The sequence below is a fragment of the Empidonax traillii genome, unplaced genomic scaffold (assembly GCF_003031625.1).
Source record: "Empidonax traillii isolate 1590-97213 ecotype Southwest subspecies unplaced genomic scaffold, ASM303162v1 scaffold331:size1191723, whole genome shotgun sequence".
Lineage (NCBI taxonomy): Eukaryota > Metazoa > Chordata > Aves > Passeriformes > Tyrannidae > Empidonax > Empidonax traillii.
The window spans coordinates 696417-711028 of NW_020955524.1; the positions used below are offsets into that span (position 1 = coordinate 696417).

At 37.5% G+C, this 14612-nt stretch overlaps 1 protein-coding gene across 3 annotated transcripts in view; it reads right to left on the minus strand.

The window, feature by feature from the left end:
- Positions 1-688: 688 nt before the first annotated feature.
- The window catches only part of FBXW7 (F-box and WD repeat domain containing 7), a 181866-nt gene continuing 167942 nt past the window's right edge, over positions 689-14612 (minus strand). For all 3 annotated transcript variants that reach the window (XM_027891812.1, XM_027891814.1, XM_027891813.1), the window contains 6 exons: positions 14357-14493; positions 12623-12736; positions 9362-9543; positions 8069-8294; positions 3790-4000; positions 689-2740 (listed from right to left, as the gene is read on the minus strand). In XM_027891812.1, coding sequence (XP_027747613.1) covers positions 2472-2740; positions 3790-4000; positions 8069-8294; positions 9362-9543; positions 12623-12736; positions 14357-14493 — 1139 coding nt within the window. In that variant the 3' untranslated portion in view covers positions 689-2471. The remainder of the gene's footprint in view (positions 2741-3789; positions 4001-8068; positions 8295-9361; positions 9544-12622; positions 12737-14356; positions 14494-14612) is intronic.

Consider the following 14612-nt stretch of genomic DNA (forward strand, 5'->3'; position numbering starts at 1 on the left):
TGCTATGCCCTGACAGAAAAGCTTACACAGAAGAAAACAATGATTTTGGTCAAGGAGATTTGAGAGAGAAACTGACACTCAAGTGCTAAGTTTCTGAGACAGATGATGACTTACCTTGGTTTCAGGGCACTGATAAAACTGCTGTTGGACTGATGTGGAATGATGTTTTTTGGTTTGTGTTTTCTTTTTTTTTCTCTCGTCAGAAGCTTTATTTGAAGCTCTCCAACAATCCCACCTTTGATTTTAGTTGTATTTATGCATTTATTCTTTGCTGTCAAATGTAATCAACTGATTGAAATCCATAAATAATAAACATCAAGTTTCAATTTAAGATGCAGTAACAAGATGCTATCGGAAGAAGTTTTTTATGTACTTGAGCAGCTTTTTATAGCTAACTCCCTCCAGAGTAAAGTCCTGACACATTCTTAGTGATAGGGAGCTAATGTCTTTCCTGCACGTTTGGGGAAACCCACGTGACAAATCCTGTATGGCAACTGAAGGAGAGGACACTTGCGCACCTGTTTGTGGAAGGGTTATAGAAAAAGTCCTGCGACATATTTTAGCTTCTGCCAGTAAGCTGAGCAACTTGACTTGCTTTACCCTTTATAGGATACATGACATTAAATTAACAACTAGAAAATAATAATAATAATAATAATAATAATAATAATAATAATAAAAGACATACTAACATGAAAAAACACATTTTATTGCACTTAAGTTATAAGAAAATAAAATTTCTAAGTGAATCAAACCATAGACACAATCCCTTTAAAGGTTGTTTTCCTCCATCATGTCAGGTTGTTACATAACTAAAATTAACCAACTGGAATCTGATTGTTTTAAATCAGACTATAAATAAAACAAAAACAAAAACAAAAAAAAAAAAAAAAGGAGGAAAAAAGATCGCCTAGAATACAGTGTTAAACCACTTTCACAGTTCAGCTTGAGTTGTGGCTCTTGGAGAATGAGGCAAACCATTTGACTCTCGTTTCTCATTTTGCTTGCATGTGACATCTTTACAAAAACGTAAGTTTTTGCTCTGTCAGTTCCTCCCAGCAATAACTGTAACAGTTGTTTTTTTTCTCAAATACTGTAAAACACTAAGACTGACCAGCAACTTTATTTTAATTTTTGTATTTTATAATATTTTTAAAAAATTTTGTCAGTTTTTTTTTAATGTATGTTCATTCCATTCACCACAGCCCTCACAAAGAAAAATTTCCCCACAGAACAGGCTGCAATAGCTTTGTTCCAAGGAATGTGTTTTAATTTTTGCCCAGAAAAAAGAAAATAAGCTTTGCACACACACTCAATTCTTTATTTGCAGGCAAACTTCACTCTTAATTGTCTGAAACTCTTCCACTCTCAGCCTCTTAGAGGCACAGTTGGCTCAAGTTTCAGTGGCAAAAAGTCTTTTTCTGTAACCAAACTAGAGCAAATTTGGAATTCAGTCTGGGACTAAAACGTCACAGCAGAAAAAAAAATAAAAAAAAATAATTTGCTTTTCTTTCTTTCATTTAGCAGCATAAATAAGTTTGGCCACTGGGAATACAGTACAGGGGTGGGACAACAATCCCGTAATTGAAGACCTACTTCTAGCACCAGCATTGCGAATTAAATCCATCAGAGGACTCTCAAAACCCAGGACAACTTGCCACCTCAGAGCAACTTATGCGTTGAAGAGTGTAGATGGAAGCAACAGTAAATAGATTAAACAGAGGCTAATACTGTGATTGACATTGGCAATGGTTGGCAAAAAAAAAAAAGAGGAATAAAAGAAAAAAAGAAAAAGCTCTGATAAAACTGTACAAAACAATTCACAGTAATATTTTAGCTTTTCCACACCAGGAATGGACTCTTTGTTTTTGTTTGTTTTTTTTTTCATTGCAGATGCTCTCTAGTTTTTGAAAGTCAACCAGTGACTGCTCACAGAGGTTGGAAGGGACCTTGGAGGTCCAGTCCAACCCCCTGCTCAGAGCGGGGCTAAGGGACAGCGCGTTGCTCGGAGGGGCTGCCGGGACCCAGGGTGGCCCAGGGGTGCACGAGCAGGCTCGCTTGTGCAGCTGATTTCAAGATCTTTGTGGTAAAATAACTTGTTAACAAGAACTGTAACTTTTTTTTTTTTTTCACTCCAAGTTGCTCAAGGAGCAGTTGGAGGAAAGTAAAGAAATTAATTGCACCTGGTTTCATTTCAAAAGTTGGATTTTTGCAAAGCTGCCCCGGTTGTAAGTGTAGCCTTTTTATGTGACGAGACAGCAAAAGCCTCTCTTGTCAGTTATAGTTTGTCATCTTTGTCTTCTCCTTCGTAGTCTGTAGGTCTTTAGGATCTGTTGCCCCAAGGCAACATCCTGCACCACCAAGGACAAGGGATTTTTTCCTTTTTCTTTTTTTTCTTTTTTTTTTTTTTTCAAGGGGGAGGGAAAGGAGAACATCGTCTACACGTTTGGACAAATTCATCTTTCTGCCCTTCACTTCATATCGACGTCAAAGTCCAACACCAGCAGCTTTGTTTCCTCAGTCCCATTGCGGCTCCCAACCGCACACACCAGCTTTGTGTTAGAAGCTCTGATTCGCCACACGACGCCTCCACTTCCCCCACTCTCCAATGTGACTAGATTTCGGATAAATTCACCCGTTTTCAAGTCCCAAAGTTTTACAGTCCCATCATCTGAGCTGGTAATTACAAAGTTCTTGTTGAACTGTAAACAGGTCACAGCACTCTGATGCTTGTTGGGACCTGTAATAGCAAACAAAAACATTTTTATTTGTAATTAATTAGAAAGCAATGGCAGACAGCACTGCATCTAGAATAAATACCTAGCTATTTGCAAATAGGTGTTTTTATCTATTACAACTATTATAGAACTATCTATTGTAACTCCTGGTTTTGTACGTTAAAAGGTACAGAAGCCCTGCCATAGTTTCAAAAAGTGAAGGCAGGTATAGAAAAATTCCCCAGAATTTCCTTCTTTGTTTCAGTGACCTCACTGTGTTGTATACAAACAGTAGGGCAAATGTGCTCTTGGACATTCATGAATATGAACTTAGCCATCTAGAGTGAGGTGACTGCTGTAAGAGTTCGTCTCCAAGCTCCTTTGAAGAGCTTCTATGAGATTACTCCATCAGTAAATACTGACAGTTACATACTGACACATAAATAGATACTGTTAAAACAGCAGAGTTTGTTTTACAGGGAAATTTAATTTTCTGGTCCAGCCAGGGATGCTGCATATGATGTATGGGAAGGATATAAGATCTTTTTTGTGGGGAGAAACAAAACCATGAGTTAGTGTGCATGATGCCTGAGTGGCAACTGTCAAAATGCAAACAAGAGGCTTTCTTCTTACTGAAATAAAGAAAACATCTTCCACTTGCATCTCTTGATTTATTGCAACAGACAGTGTACTTTGCCTCCCAATCCAATTAATCAGTAGGCTTTGAAACACGCAAGTGACCCCTAAGTAAATACATTGACTGACTGTTTTGAGATGTAATTTCCTACATATTTCTGTGGCTTATTAGGCTAATATACCCATAGCAAATTGCTATCAGTCCAGACCATCTGCCTTTCATAATAGGCAAGTGATTTGAATAGATTAGATTAAATAAATTTTGTTCTTCTTGTTCAGAAAAGGATCATACAACTGTCATCAGAAAAGTATTTCAGCTGTAAGTGGTCAGTGCTTGCTTCTTTGCATGTAATTATTTTTAAGGCTTTTTTTATTAGAATCTGCAGCATAGATTACTGCAGGCTGCTTGATTTACATGAACGTAGTTTAAGCTTACCTTGCAATGTCTGTAAACATTGTCCTGTTTTAATGTCCCAGATTTTGACCGTAGAATCGGCATTCCCAGACACAAGTATATTGTCCTTGAGTTCCATTCCACTTGTGAGTGACTGGTGGCCTGTTAGAGTGTGAATGCAGTTGCCTGTCTCCACATCCCAAACTCGGATGGAAGTGTCAAGAGATCCACTCACCACATGGATACCATCAAACTACAAGAAAGGTAAATCTATTACAAACAATTATATTAGGATCTTACGAAGAAAGCTATTAAGCATTTAGTTCACTAAATGCAAGGTGAGATACTGTACATATTCGGAAACTGCATTACAAAGTAAGAATTCAGTCTAAGTAGAGATGGGCATGTTTTGATACCAGAGAAGGGGGACTCATGGTCAGTGTAATTTCCTGATGTAAACATATGGGCTATCAAGTACATGGTTCAAAAAGAGACTCTGAACCACTTGGTCTTTTAAATGTAATACAACTCCTTTAAACACAGCAGAATCCTGACTCCAGTGCAGTGTGCAACAGTAAGAGAACCTAGCTTCCCTAATACAGACAATTAACAAGGCAACCCTGCTTTTTACAAGTCAGAGGGAGTTTCAGCTGGAGAAGGGCAACAACATTAGTACAGAATCATCCACACAGAAGTCAAAACACAGAAAAATGGAAGGAATGTAATGGAAAAATGGGGGGTTTAGACATTTTATAATCCTAATTGTGTACAGTAAGGAACTTTTAACTCTCTAGTCATTGTAGGGAAAGGCATATAGGCTAAGATATGAAACACTTTTGACCAAGAGGACTAAACATGTAGGGAATAGAAAGGTAGAAAGTAACCTGAGTTATAGTAACAATGACATAGGAGTCCTCAAAAAAGGAAAAAAGCAGTAGAATAAAACCAGTGGGCTTCAAGGAGGAATACTTAAAAAAAAAAAAAGACTTTCTTCCCATGTGGTTTTTATATATCTATTCTCTGAGGGGAAGAAGAGGTCAGGATAGTTGGCACTTTCTTAAAAGCACAAACTATCCTTGTGTGAAGTAAAGATAGGAAGTGTAGTAAATTACCAAGACCCACTTGGCTAAAGCACAAGGAATTGTACAAAAAGTAGAAACTAGATGAACAGATCTGTATAAAAGAGCCCACTGGGACAAAAACAGAAAGGCAGGGCACAGAACAAGATAAAACTAGCAAGACCCATTATACTATTCTGTAAAAAAAAAAACGCCAACCAAAAAACCACACCACGAGGAAGGCCAAAAACAAACATACAAACAACAAAAAAAAAGCTCATTTATCCACAGCAGGAAGGAAACACCAAGTGAGGCCAGCTATTTAACTTTCTTTGCTTCAGTCCTCAGCCATCTGAGTGTAGGCTCACAGCACTAACACCACTAACAACTGAGCACACGCTTTTGCTAGAATGGAGGGGGGAAATCACATAAGGCAAGTTGTTTTAAGACAATCTCAGAGACATCTGCTGCTATCTTTGAGAACCCAGGGAAGACAGACAAGCTTCAGATGGCAAATACAATTAATTTCTTTACTGAAGGAGAGGATGATGGAAGATGAGGAATTATGGATCAATCACTTCAATAACTTCAATTTCCAGAAGGAACTTGTAAGCCCTTAGTAATGCAGTAAGTAGGAGCATTTTTGGGAAAATGATCTTAACCAATATGGGTTTTTTTCTGTAACAGAATAAAAAGCCACATGAAACAGCAAATGTCTTGGTTGTATTTTCACAAAGAGGGAGGCAAATGGGAGGCAGGGATACTATTCCATTCAGAACTTTGTTCACAGTACTATTGGAGATATCAGAAAAGAGTTCCGGAGAGGTCTGGCATTTACTATTTTCATTAGGATTTGGGTGACATTTGAAACAGCAGAACTGACCCAAAGCAAACAGTGTAGAAGTCGAATAAAAACTGTGAAGATCTGAGTTTGGAGGGGAATGAATAAAGGTACAGCTGTAACTTGTGAGAAGGAAGATTGGGCATGAGTGTTTGTTATGGTTAAGGCACTATGACACTATTTGTCCATGTGGACTGACTGGTACCTGATAACTGCAAAGAACCAAGCCAGTTAAAGGAACTCGACTATCTGAAGCTGCTTCTTTTTATAAAACCTGCAGAAAACTAATATGTTTGATCTCTGCAGTCAAACATGGTTGAGAATGGCACCTAGGTTCAAAAGAACATAGAGAGCAACTGGCACATACAGACTGCTTATCTGCTGCATGCATTGCATTTCTGGTGAAAATATACTAAAAAAGACCCTCTGATATTTGAATGTAACACATATAAAATAACTTTTCACCTCCAGTAAGCACTTTGACTGGACTCTGTTTTGGGCTCCCTGTTTTCAAAAGAGGATGTGAACTAATTTGAGTTCAGATAAAAAGACGAGGAGTGCCAAGTAGCCTAGCAGACTTGGGTGGAAACACTACAGAATGTTTTTCTTTCCTAAAAAGAACTAAACCAGATTGATGTAACAAATTTTGAATTCTTTTCTCCTTTCCCACAAACTAATTGCATTCCATCTACATAAGGTATTCAGAAAGCGAGCTTTAAGGCTGGGCATAAAGACAAACTGATGTTGTTACAGGGAAACAATGGTTTGGATCAACTGCTACACATGAACCATCAGAATCTGTGGAATACCTCAAACAAAGATAGACAGCAGAGAAAGAAAAGTCAACATGTTCAGTAGTCTTCAACTGCTGCATAAGGTCTACAAATGGGGAAATATCGAGGCATGACAGAACCTGCCATGGAGCAGGGATAGGGAGGGAGGACTGGCTTATTCCACCTGATTATTTTATTTATGGGAGTTCTACCGTTTGGGGCGATTGCAGGCCAAAGGGCAGGAGCCACCAGGCAATTTTAAAGAATCTTTTTGTTCAAAACTGTAAACACCTGTAGTCTCCAGCCTGCCTTCCCTCACCCCTCTCCCATTAGTTTCAGAACATATCGGTGTGTAACACAACCCAATTATTTGATCCATTATTACTACAGTATCAGGAGCAAGACATAAATATTCATAAGCCAAAACAAGAGTCGCTGGTGAAGATAAGGCAGAATAACATCTACTGTTCCCAAACTGCCCTATATGAAATGGAATCTTCAGAATATTTTTGAGAGATAGGTAGGTAGCACAGCATTTTTAACTTCCTTGCTGCTTGTCTAGAGAAGGCTCCTCATCATATCGATGTAAGGGAATGGCTGTAGATTTTGATAAATTTTGCTACCTATTTTTGAGAAAGGAAACCAATTAGGTACTTTGTTCATATGTAATATATTATGGTGAGATACATGTTATGAAATACACACTTTATGAAAAATGTCTCTAGCACTGAGCTTCATTTTCTGAGCCACAAACCAGAGCAGTTACATGCTGAATGCCATTTCCCAATTTTGAACTGTCTTTGTTAATTTCTTTTTCAAGTCCTGCCAGATTGTGGTGAGAACAGGCACAAGCATGAAATTAATTTCTTTTGCCTTTCAATGCCTGGAAGTGATGCTTTGACTCTATGAATGAATAGGATTTTTTTTTGGTTAGTAGAGGTAAGAAGACCTGAGACATGAGGTCTGTGTGTATCTTTGCCAGCTTTGTGGGTAACTGGTAGGCAATAGAGAGATGCAGCAGCATAATAACCTGCACCTACATTAACACATTTCTGTTGAAAAAGCCTCACAGCTGCCCATCTGCCCCTACTCAGAAAAGAGGAAGTAGAAGGCTGGCGTTTTACACAGGATCCAAAATCTTAGGTTCAGCCTTACCATGAATTATAGTTTGGAACTGGAAGATAGGACTAGAAAATGAGGATAAACAGATCTCCATGACTCAGAATATTAACACAATGGGGTATTTTTTGCATTTTCAATTACTATATCCTTTATTTAAGGTAGTAAGTTTAGAATTTCTTGGGTAAAGCAAAAACATAGCTCCGTAATACATGCAAGATTTAAAAAAAAATCCCAACCAAACAACCCATCTACCAACAAAACAACATTACTTGATGATATAAAGATTTGGGCTTTATTGTACTTGGTCCTTTAAGAAAAAAATTCTACTCTAAAACATCTCAGTTTCTAAATGAAGACAACATATATCTAGTGTAACAAAATGAAAGAGGGGCTTATCACAGACGCCTCTATATTCCTGTGGTCTGTATAATTCTGGAGTAGGTACCCACAATTTAATAAACAAGGTGAAATAAACTGACTTTAAATGTTACTTAAGGAAACTAAGGCAGCAGATGAAAATCACATACCTGTAACGAGTAGACTCTGTTAGTATGCCCTTGCAGTGTGTGCAGACAGGTCTCTGTCTCTGGATCCCACACTTTGACCATAAAATCATATGCACCACTTACAACCCTTCTGCCATCATATTGAACGCACCGAACTGCAGCTACGTGGCCCATCAGAACGTGTAAACACTGGCCCGTCTCTATGTCCCAAACTCTCAGCGTAGCATCTCGAGACCCACTGACCACTCTGGAGGAACAAGAAAAACCCGTCCTGTACTTAGCATTGGACATTAAAGTATTAAAACAATTACACTTGGGTATACATCAGTTATGAGTCATAATTTGGGACATTAGATAGCATTAGTCCACCAGCCACTGAAGATTCAGGCTTGGCATGACATTTTACTAAGGTCTCAAATGACTGGAGTGTTCTTCTTCCTTGCTCTACTTACCTCCTCAGGATATGTCTATTTGATATAATTAGCAATCAGTATTTAAAAAGCCACTTCGTTCCTGAACAGCAAAATGATGCCATAATTCTGCGGACTGTTGTATCTATCTATGAAAATTTATGAACACGCTAAGCTCCAGCCAGTGCTATGAGCATTCTGTTTTAATGACTGAGTTAACTAATTGTAACAATTCAATAAAGATCTTTAGAAGTTTTACTTTTAATAAAGAAACAGTTATTCTGCTTGACTTTTTTTTTTTTTCAATTTATACTATTAAAAGCTTTTTTAGGCAGGAACAGAAATTAGAAGGAATTAATATTAATGGAATTTATAAGGGAAAAAACTCATCATTCTTCGAAAAAGAAATGCAACCAACAAGCTCTCTGTCAATACCTCCATACCACAGTCAAGTAACAGAGCTTTGCAAATGTTTGTTGAATCAAGACGTGGTTTACTATTGCAAATATTCTGTTATAATCAGTTAAAATTCAAATAATAAAATACTGCAGTGACAATACTTCAAAAGTCACTTGTTTAAAATGAGTAGAAGTTTGTAGCACTGACAAAAGGAGGAATTACTCAGTGTGGGAGACTGGATCACAGTTTAACAAAGAATTAGCTTTGAAATAACGCAGAATGTGACTTTTTGAAGTACATGACTCAATTTTCAGTTCTTCATTTAGTATCCTTATGCCTTTGCTTCTATTAATCATCTCCTCCCTCGTGTTGATTTGTGTTTCGCCTGGTTTGCGTTTCACTCAATGCTGGATGAGGCACCCAAGTTTAAGAAGAGCATTTTCTGTGAACACAAGTGTGTGAGTTACAGGCGAAGCAGTGGCTGTGGTTCTGGGCAAAGCCGTACCTTTTCTCGTGGAGATGCATGCAGCGCACGGTGGAGGTGTGACCGTACAAGGTGTGTATGCATTCGCCAGTCTCAGCGTTCCAAACCTTCAGCGTTCTGTCTGTAGATCCACTGATGATGATATTGTCCCTCATTTGTGATGACCACACTCCGCCTGTGTGCCCAACCAGTGTTCTCAAACACTGAAAAGAAACATTTTCCTTAGTTTACCTTTTCTGACGGAGTTGAATGGAAACTTTAGGAAAATGCAATCTTGGAAGTAAAAGTTGGCTGTCATAGTAAGAGCCAAAATACCTCTGGAGACTGCTTTCTGATTGGAAAAAAAAAAAATTCCACTTTTACAAAATACTCATCAAATTTCTCTCTCAATTGTTTAAGGAATTTTCCCTATAATCTTCCCCTTGACAAACTAAACCATATTTCCAAATTTCTCAATACAAGGGCATGTTTTGCAGCCTTGAGTTGTTTTCCTGGCATTTTTCTGAGTCACTGCAGGATTTCCAATAGCTTTTTGAAGTGTGTTGGAAGTAGAGAGAGCATTCACTTGGTAGTTTTACCATCAATCTATAAACCATATACTTTTGTTGTATTTTTCTGTTTCTTTATCCCAGAGACATCCCACTCTGTAAGCCTTAGCTACAGCATCAATCCTGCCAAAAAATCGTGTCTCAAACCTTTTTCAGACTCTACTGTTGCCCAGGAGAGGATCCCACACTACATAAGCACAGCCTACCTTCTTTGATCCCAAATGTATGACACGATTTCTCACCATGTACAGACAGTGTTTGCTCACACCTACTTCTATAAAACCCCCGTCGTCCCGGAACAATGACTTGTCTCTGTCTCTCAGCCTGTTTTCCTTACAAATAATGACTATATACACTTTCTCACCAGGCAGCAATAAATGGTAATTAGCACAGACGAGGAAAGATCCATGCAAGACTCCTCTAGAAAGATACTTCATGAAGATTCTGCATTTACTTTAACAACATGATCTCTATAATTACCCACTTTCTAACCCATTTAAATATGTGCCATGTTGATTTTTGCATTATTCTATTTTCTTCAGTTCTGTCGTGGGGATACAGTCTCGCAGTGCACACAGCCATCTACTTCTGCACTATTATTTTTATCAGTCAAACCTGTAACTGCACAAGAAAAGAGGTCAAGGCAGTTTGAGGGTATCTTTTTCTGTAATCTAATGCTAAGTGGCATTAATTGCCATGGCCTTCCTTTAACTGTTAGTTGACTCCTCCTGACGTAGTCCAATATTTTTTATCTGAGATAATGTATCCTAAATACCCAGTCTTTCAGTTTACTCCATGTAAACATTGACACATTTTAGCTTTCTAACTGTCCTGTCCTGGATCTTCTTGTCCTCATACCTTTTGAAAAAGTGCTAATTTTACCTCACAGGTTACTTTAGAAAAAAAACCCTATCAAAGATTATCTGGATCAACTGTAATAAAAAAACCCATAACTTTGGTAGTTGTTGTTTTAACATCCTTGTGAGTTTCTGCTGAAATGTTCTATTATCACTGCCTGCTGTATTTCCATCACATGAATCTTCTCCTAAAGTATTTTTTCTGCATCAGTGACAGTATACTAATTCCTATTGTTATTCCTGTTCTTTCTAGTATCCTTGTAAATGCCTTGCTTTTTTGCTTACATAGATTTCCTGTTCTTTAACAGTTTTTTAACTAGTCTTCTGCAATTCCTGGCTCCTTGCTTAAATCACTGCTATCAAATCCATCTTTTTCCGTTCATAGCTGTTATTCACTTTTACAGTTCTTTTTTTCTTATTTCAACCAATGTGCTCATATTTTAAGAAATCATCCTGCTAAAGCAGTAAGAACACAGAATTCTTATTTTGGGCTTTACATCTGTCAAGGGAATTATTTAGTCATGTTCATTTGCACAAACCAACCTTTAGGGTTTTTTTTTATTTTAGTAATTCTTCAGCATCAGTAAGCAGGAGGGCTGATACAGCATGTTTCCATTTTTCATACACAATTCCTGGCTCTCTTAAAGGTTTAGAGTAAATAGTCACACCAGGTTTTGTAATTACTTTCAAAAAATTACCGAACAATAATTGTTAAGTCATGCTACTGTGCTCAATTTTATATATTTAAAGGATCATTTTGCTTTTGGGACTATGACATGTACAAAGAAAGTATTTTTCATTTGTGTTTAGGTTGCCCTTTTCAATTAAAAAAAAAATGTAAATTTCTTTATGAGATCCTTCATTAGACAGTTTGTTGTAGAGAAGCCAACAGCAGCAGGGTGAGACTGCCTATGGCTCTTAATTTTATTCTTACCCACAGTAGTATTAACAATCCCTTCAAGGATCTTCCGGGCATGCAATGACAAATGTTTAATACACTCAGCTTCAACATTATGAAGTGGATACCTTTTACATCTTAAAACATGTTATCCTCAATAGTGGTCCTGTTGTTACCTGTACCATTAAAACCAAGATAAGTACACACAACACCAGTCTAGAAGGAAAACGTTCTGTTTTCCCAAGGCCTTTTCTACATCCTTGGAGCATGGTCAGTCAGTCACCTCAAAACAAAAAACCTGTGGGCTGAGTAGCCATGATGTTCTAACGTGAGTGAAATGTTCAGTCCTGTCTTTTTGATTGTGCATACTGGTTTGCTTCTCTAAGCCAAAATTAAATTACTGAAGCTTATTAAATTCCTGCCTGATCTGGATCTAATTTAATAGGAAATATTTAAACCTAAAGCAAGTTAATTTTTTTTTTTTGTGGCTCAGCAATATAGTAGCTTAGAATGAAAAAACAAACTCTGTATTTGAAATCACAACCAGTAAAACAAACACCTCATTTCAAAAACTTGAAAACAATAGAAAGAATGCTAGAAGACAAGTGAGAAAGGGGGATCCAGATAAATGCAGCCTAAATTAAGCTTTAAGGAAGGTAAAATAATGTATCTGTCCAAATTCTTTAAAATCCATGTCACAAATGACTCCACAAGAATAGCAGAATTGCCAAGAGAACAAGGATATATGCCAATGGTAACATGAGCAGCATTGCAATTTCCCATCAAGGTGACTTTTTTGAACTAGACAAGTTTCTGTGTGGGAAAAGGCAACTCACACGTTTACTTCTTCCGACTCCTGCCCCAGACAGCGCTAAAGGCCACCCTGCAAAGTGGTCTGATGGCACAGCAGCATTTTTAATGTGCCAGTGCTCTACCTGTAGCTCATTTCCTCAGGAATTCAGCAAAGCCGCCAAATTACCTTGCCTGTAACCGCTGACCACACTTTCAGTGTGTTGTCATCAGAGCCACTCACGATCCGGTTCCCGCAGAACTGCAGGCACGTGATCACGTGGTCATCGTGCCCTTTGAGCACCTGACAATGAAGAACATGAAAACGTACAGTCACAATTTAATGCAGCAGATTAGAGAGAAGCAGAAGAAACAAAATGCTCCTCTGATTCATAAATTACAAAATGCTAGAGTTGCTTCAGTAATAATAAGGCCCCTTAATCCCATGTGTCAAGTCTAATTTACCGCCAGCTGGGACCAAAGAAGGTGTTTTCCTCCTTCCATGGAGTGATGCTGCATCGCTTAGCAAGCACACTACAGCTACTGTAAGCCTCCTGAAAGTAACAGGAAAAATCCCTAACAAAAGTAGCCTGAATTAGTAACTGAACATTCCTCTATAGTTATTCCATCTCTTTATTTTTCAGTTGAGTTACTGTTACCTTTTGTTTCAATCTTGAACAAAAAAGGATGGGGCTCTATTATTTGCTGAGTATTTGTATTTCAGTGGTCAAGGCTGACTACATCTATTTTTTTCCCTTACCAGTGAAGCATTGTATCGTGTTAAATGCCAGGCAGCACCAAAGTAAAAAACTAGAAAACCATTAACTCAATTAAATACAAACAAAAGCAACAATTTAACGAGCTGGGAATGTGGATTGGAATGTTGCTTTATAGAGGTGGGATTTTCAATATTTGATTTTGGAAAAATTCTGTACCTTTTATCACAATACAGTAAAAATAATCCTTATCAGAATACGTAAGATAAAGAATTTTTTATTTAGGATATCTGAGCATTTTTCAATATGTTCATTGAAATGAAATGGCATTTGGGTAATGCCAGAGGCTGTAATTTTAATAATAATTCCAAGATAACTTGATGTGGCATATCAAGGCAAGAAATACAAAACCGTTGCCAGAGATGCACATAAGTCACGGCCAAATAAACAGCGGGATATAGCCATAGGTTTTCCATGGGAATTATTTTGTTCTTATTTTTATTATTTTGTTGTACAGTAATTAAGAAAGCAGGTAAATTGCCTTAAAACCTTAAAAGGCCATGAATATGGATTTTCTTCATATTTCTGAGAGGTTGTTCAATACCATGATAGATTAGACAGTTGCTACTTTATTTACAAAAGATTTGAAATACTGCTTCGTATCTCCATATTGGAAAAGATGTAATGATAACATATAAATGTCATTAAAAGAATTTTAATATTTAGAAAACTTAACATGGAATGAAGTTACTGTCTTGTGCTGCTCAATTTAGAAGAATATATTTAAAAATAAAGCATGAATTAATCACAGAATAGTTGTGGAGTATTTTTTTGTTGCAACATGGCTCAGCTCTACCAATACATACATATACACATATATATATGTGTCTCTATGTTTAAATATAAGTATTTCCAATCAAGTTTCTGAGATTATCTGTCTCAAAGAGACTGGCATATTTCTAGGAATTCATAAAATGATACAGAAACTCCTATAGTGAAAGAATTCTGCTGTATTGAAGAATAACACTTTGATTTGCCAGTATGATGCTCAGAATATAATTTAAACCCAGCGTAAGCTAAAACACAAATTATTTGTTTCTGTAGCAATACACTGCTTTTTGTGCATGGGTTTGTCCAAAGGAAAAAAACCAATCTACAACTTGATCCAGCTTTGTTCATGGCACCGTGCAGAGAGCTCAGAGCCTTACCTTAGGCGATTTAAGTTCTCCTCGCCGCCAGTTGGTATCAATCCTGTGTTGTCTAATGTAGGCGCTTTTCCACGGACTGTGTATAAAGCCTGGTTTTATTACTTTCCTCCTCTTGATATGCAATGGTTCATCAATACCTAAAATGGATTTAGAAAAAAGGAGGGGGGAGGGGAGGAGATGAGCTTACCCCACAGAAAACACATTCCCTCCCAAACCTTTACGGCGACCCCTGACATTAAACTCAGCGGAGACCTAA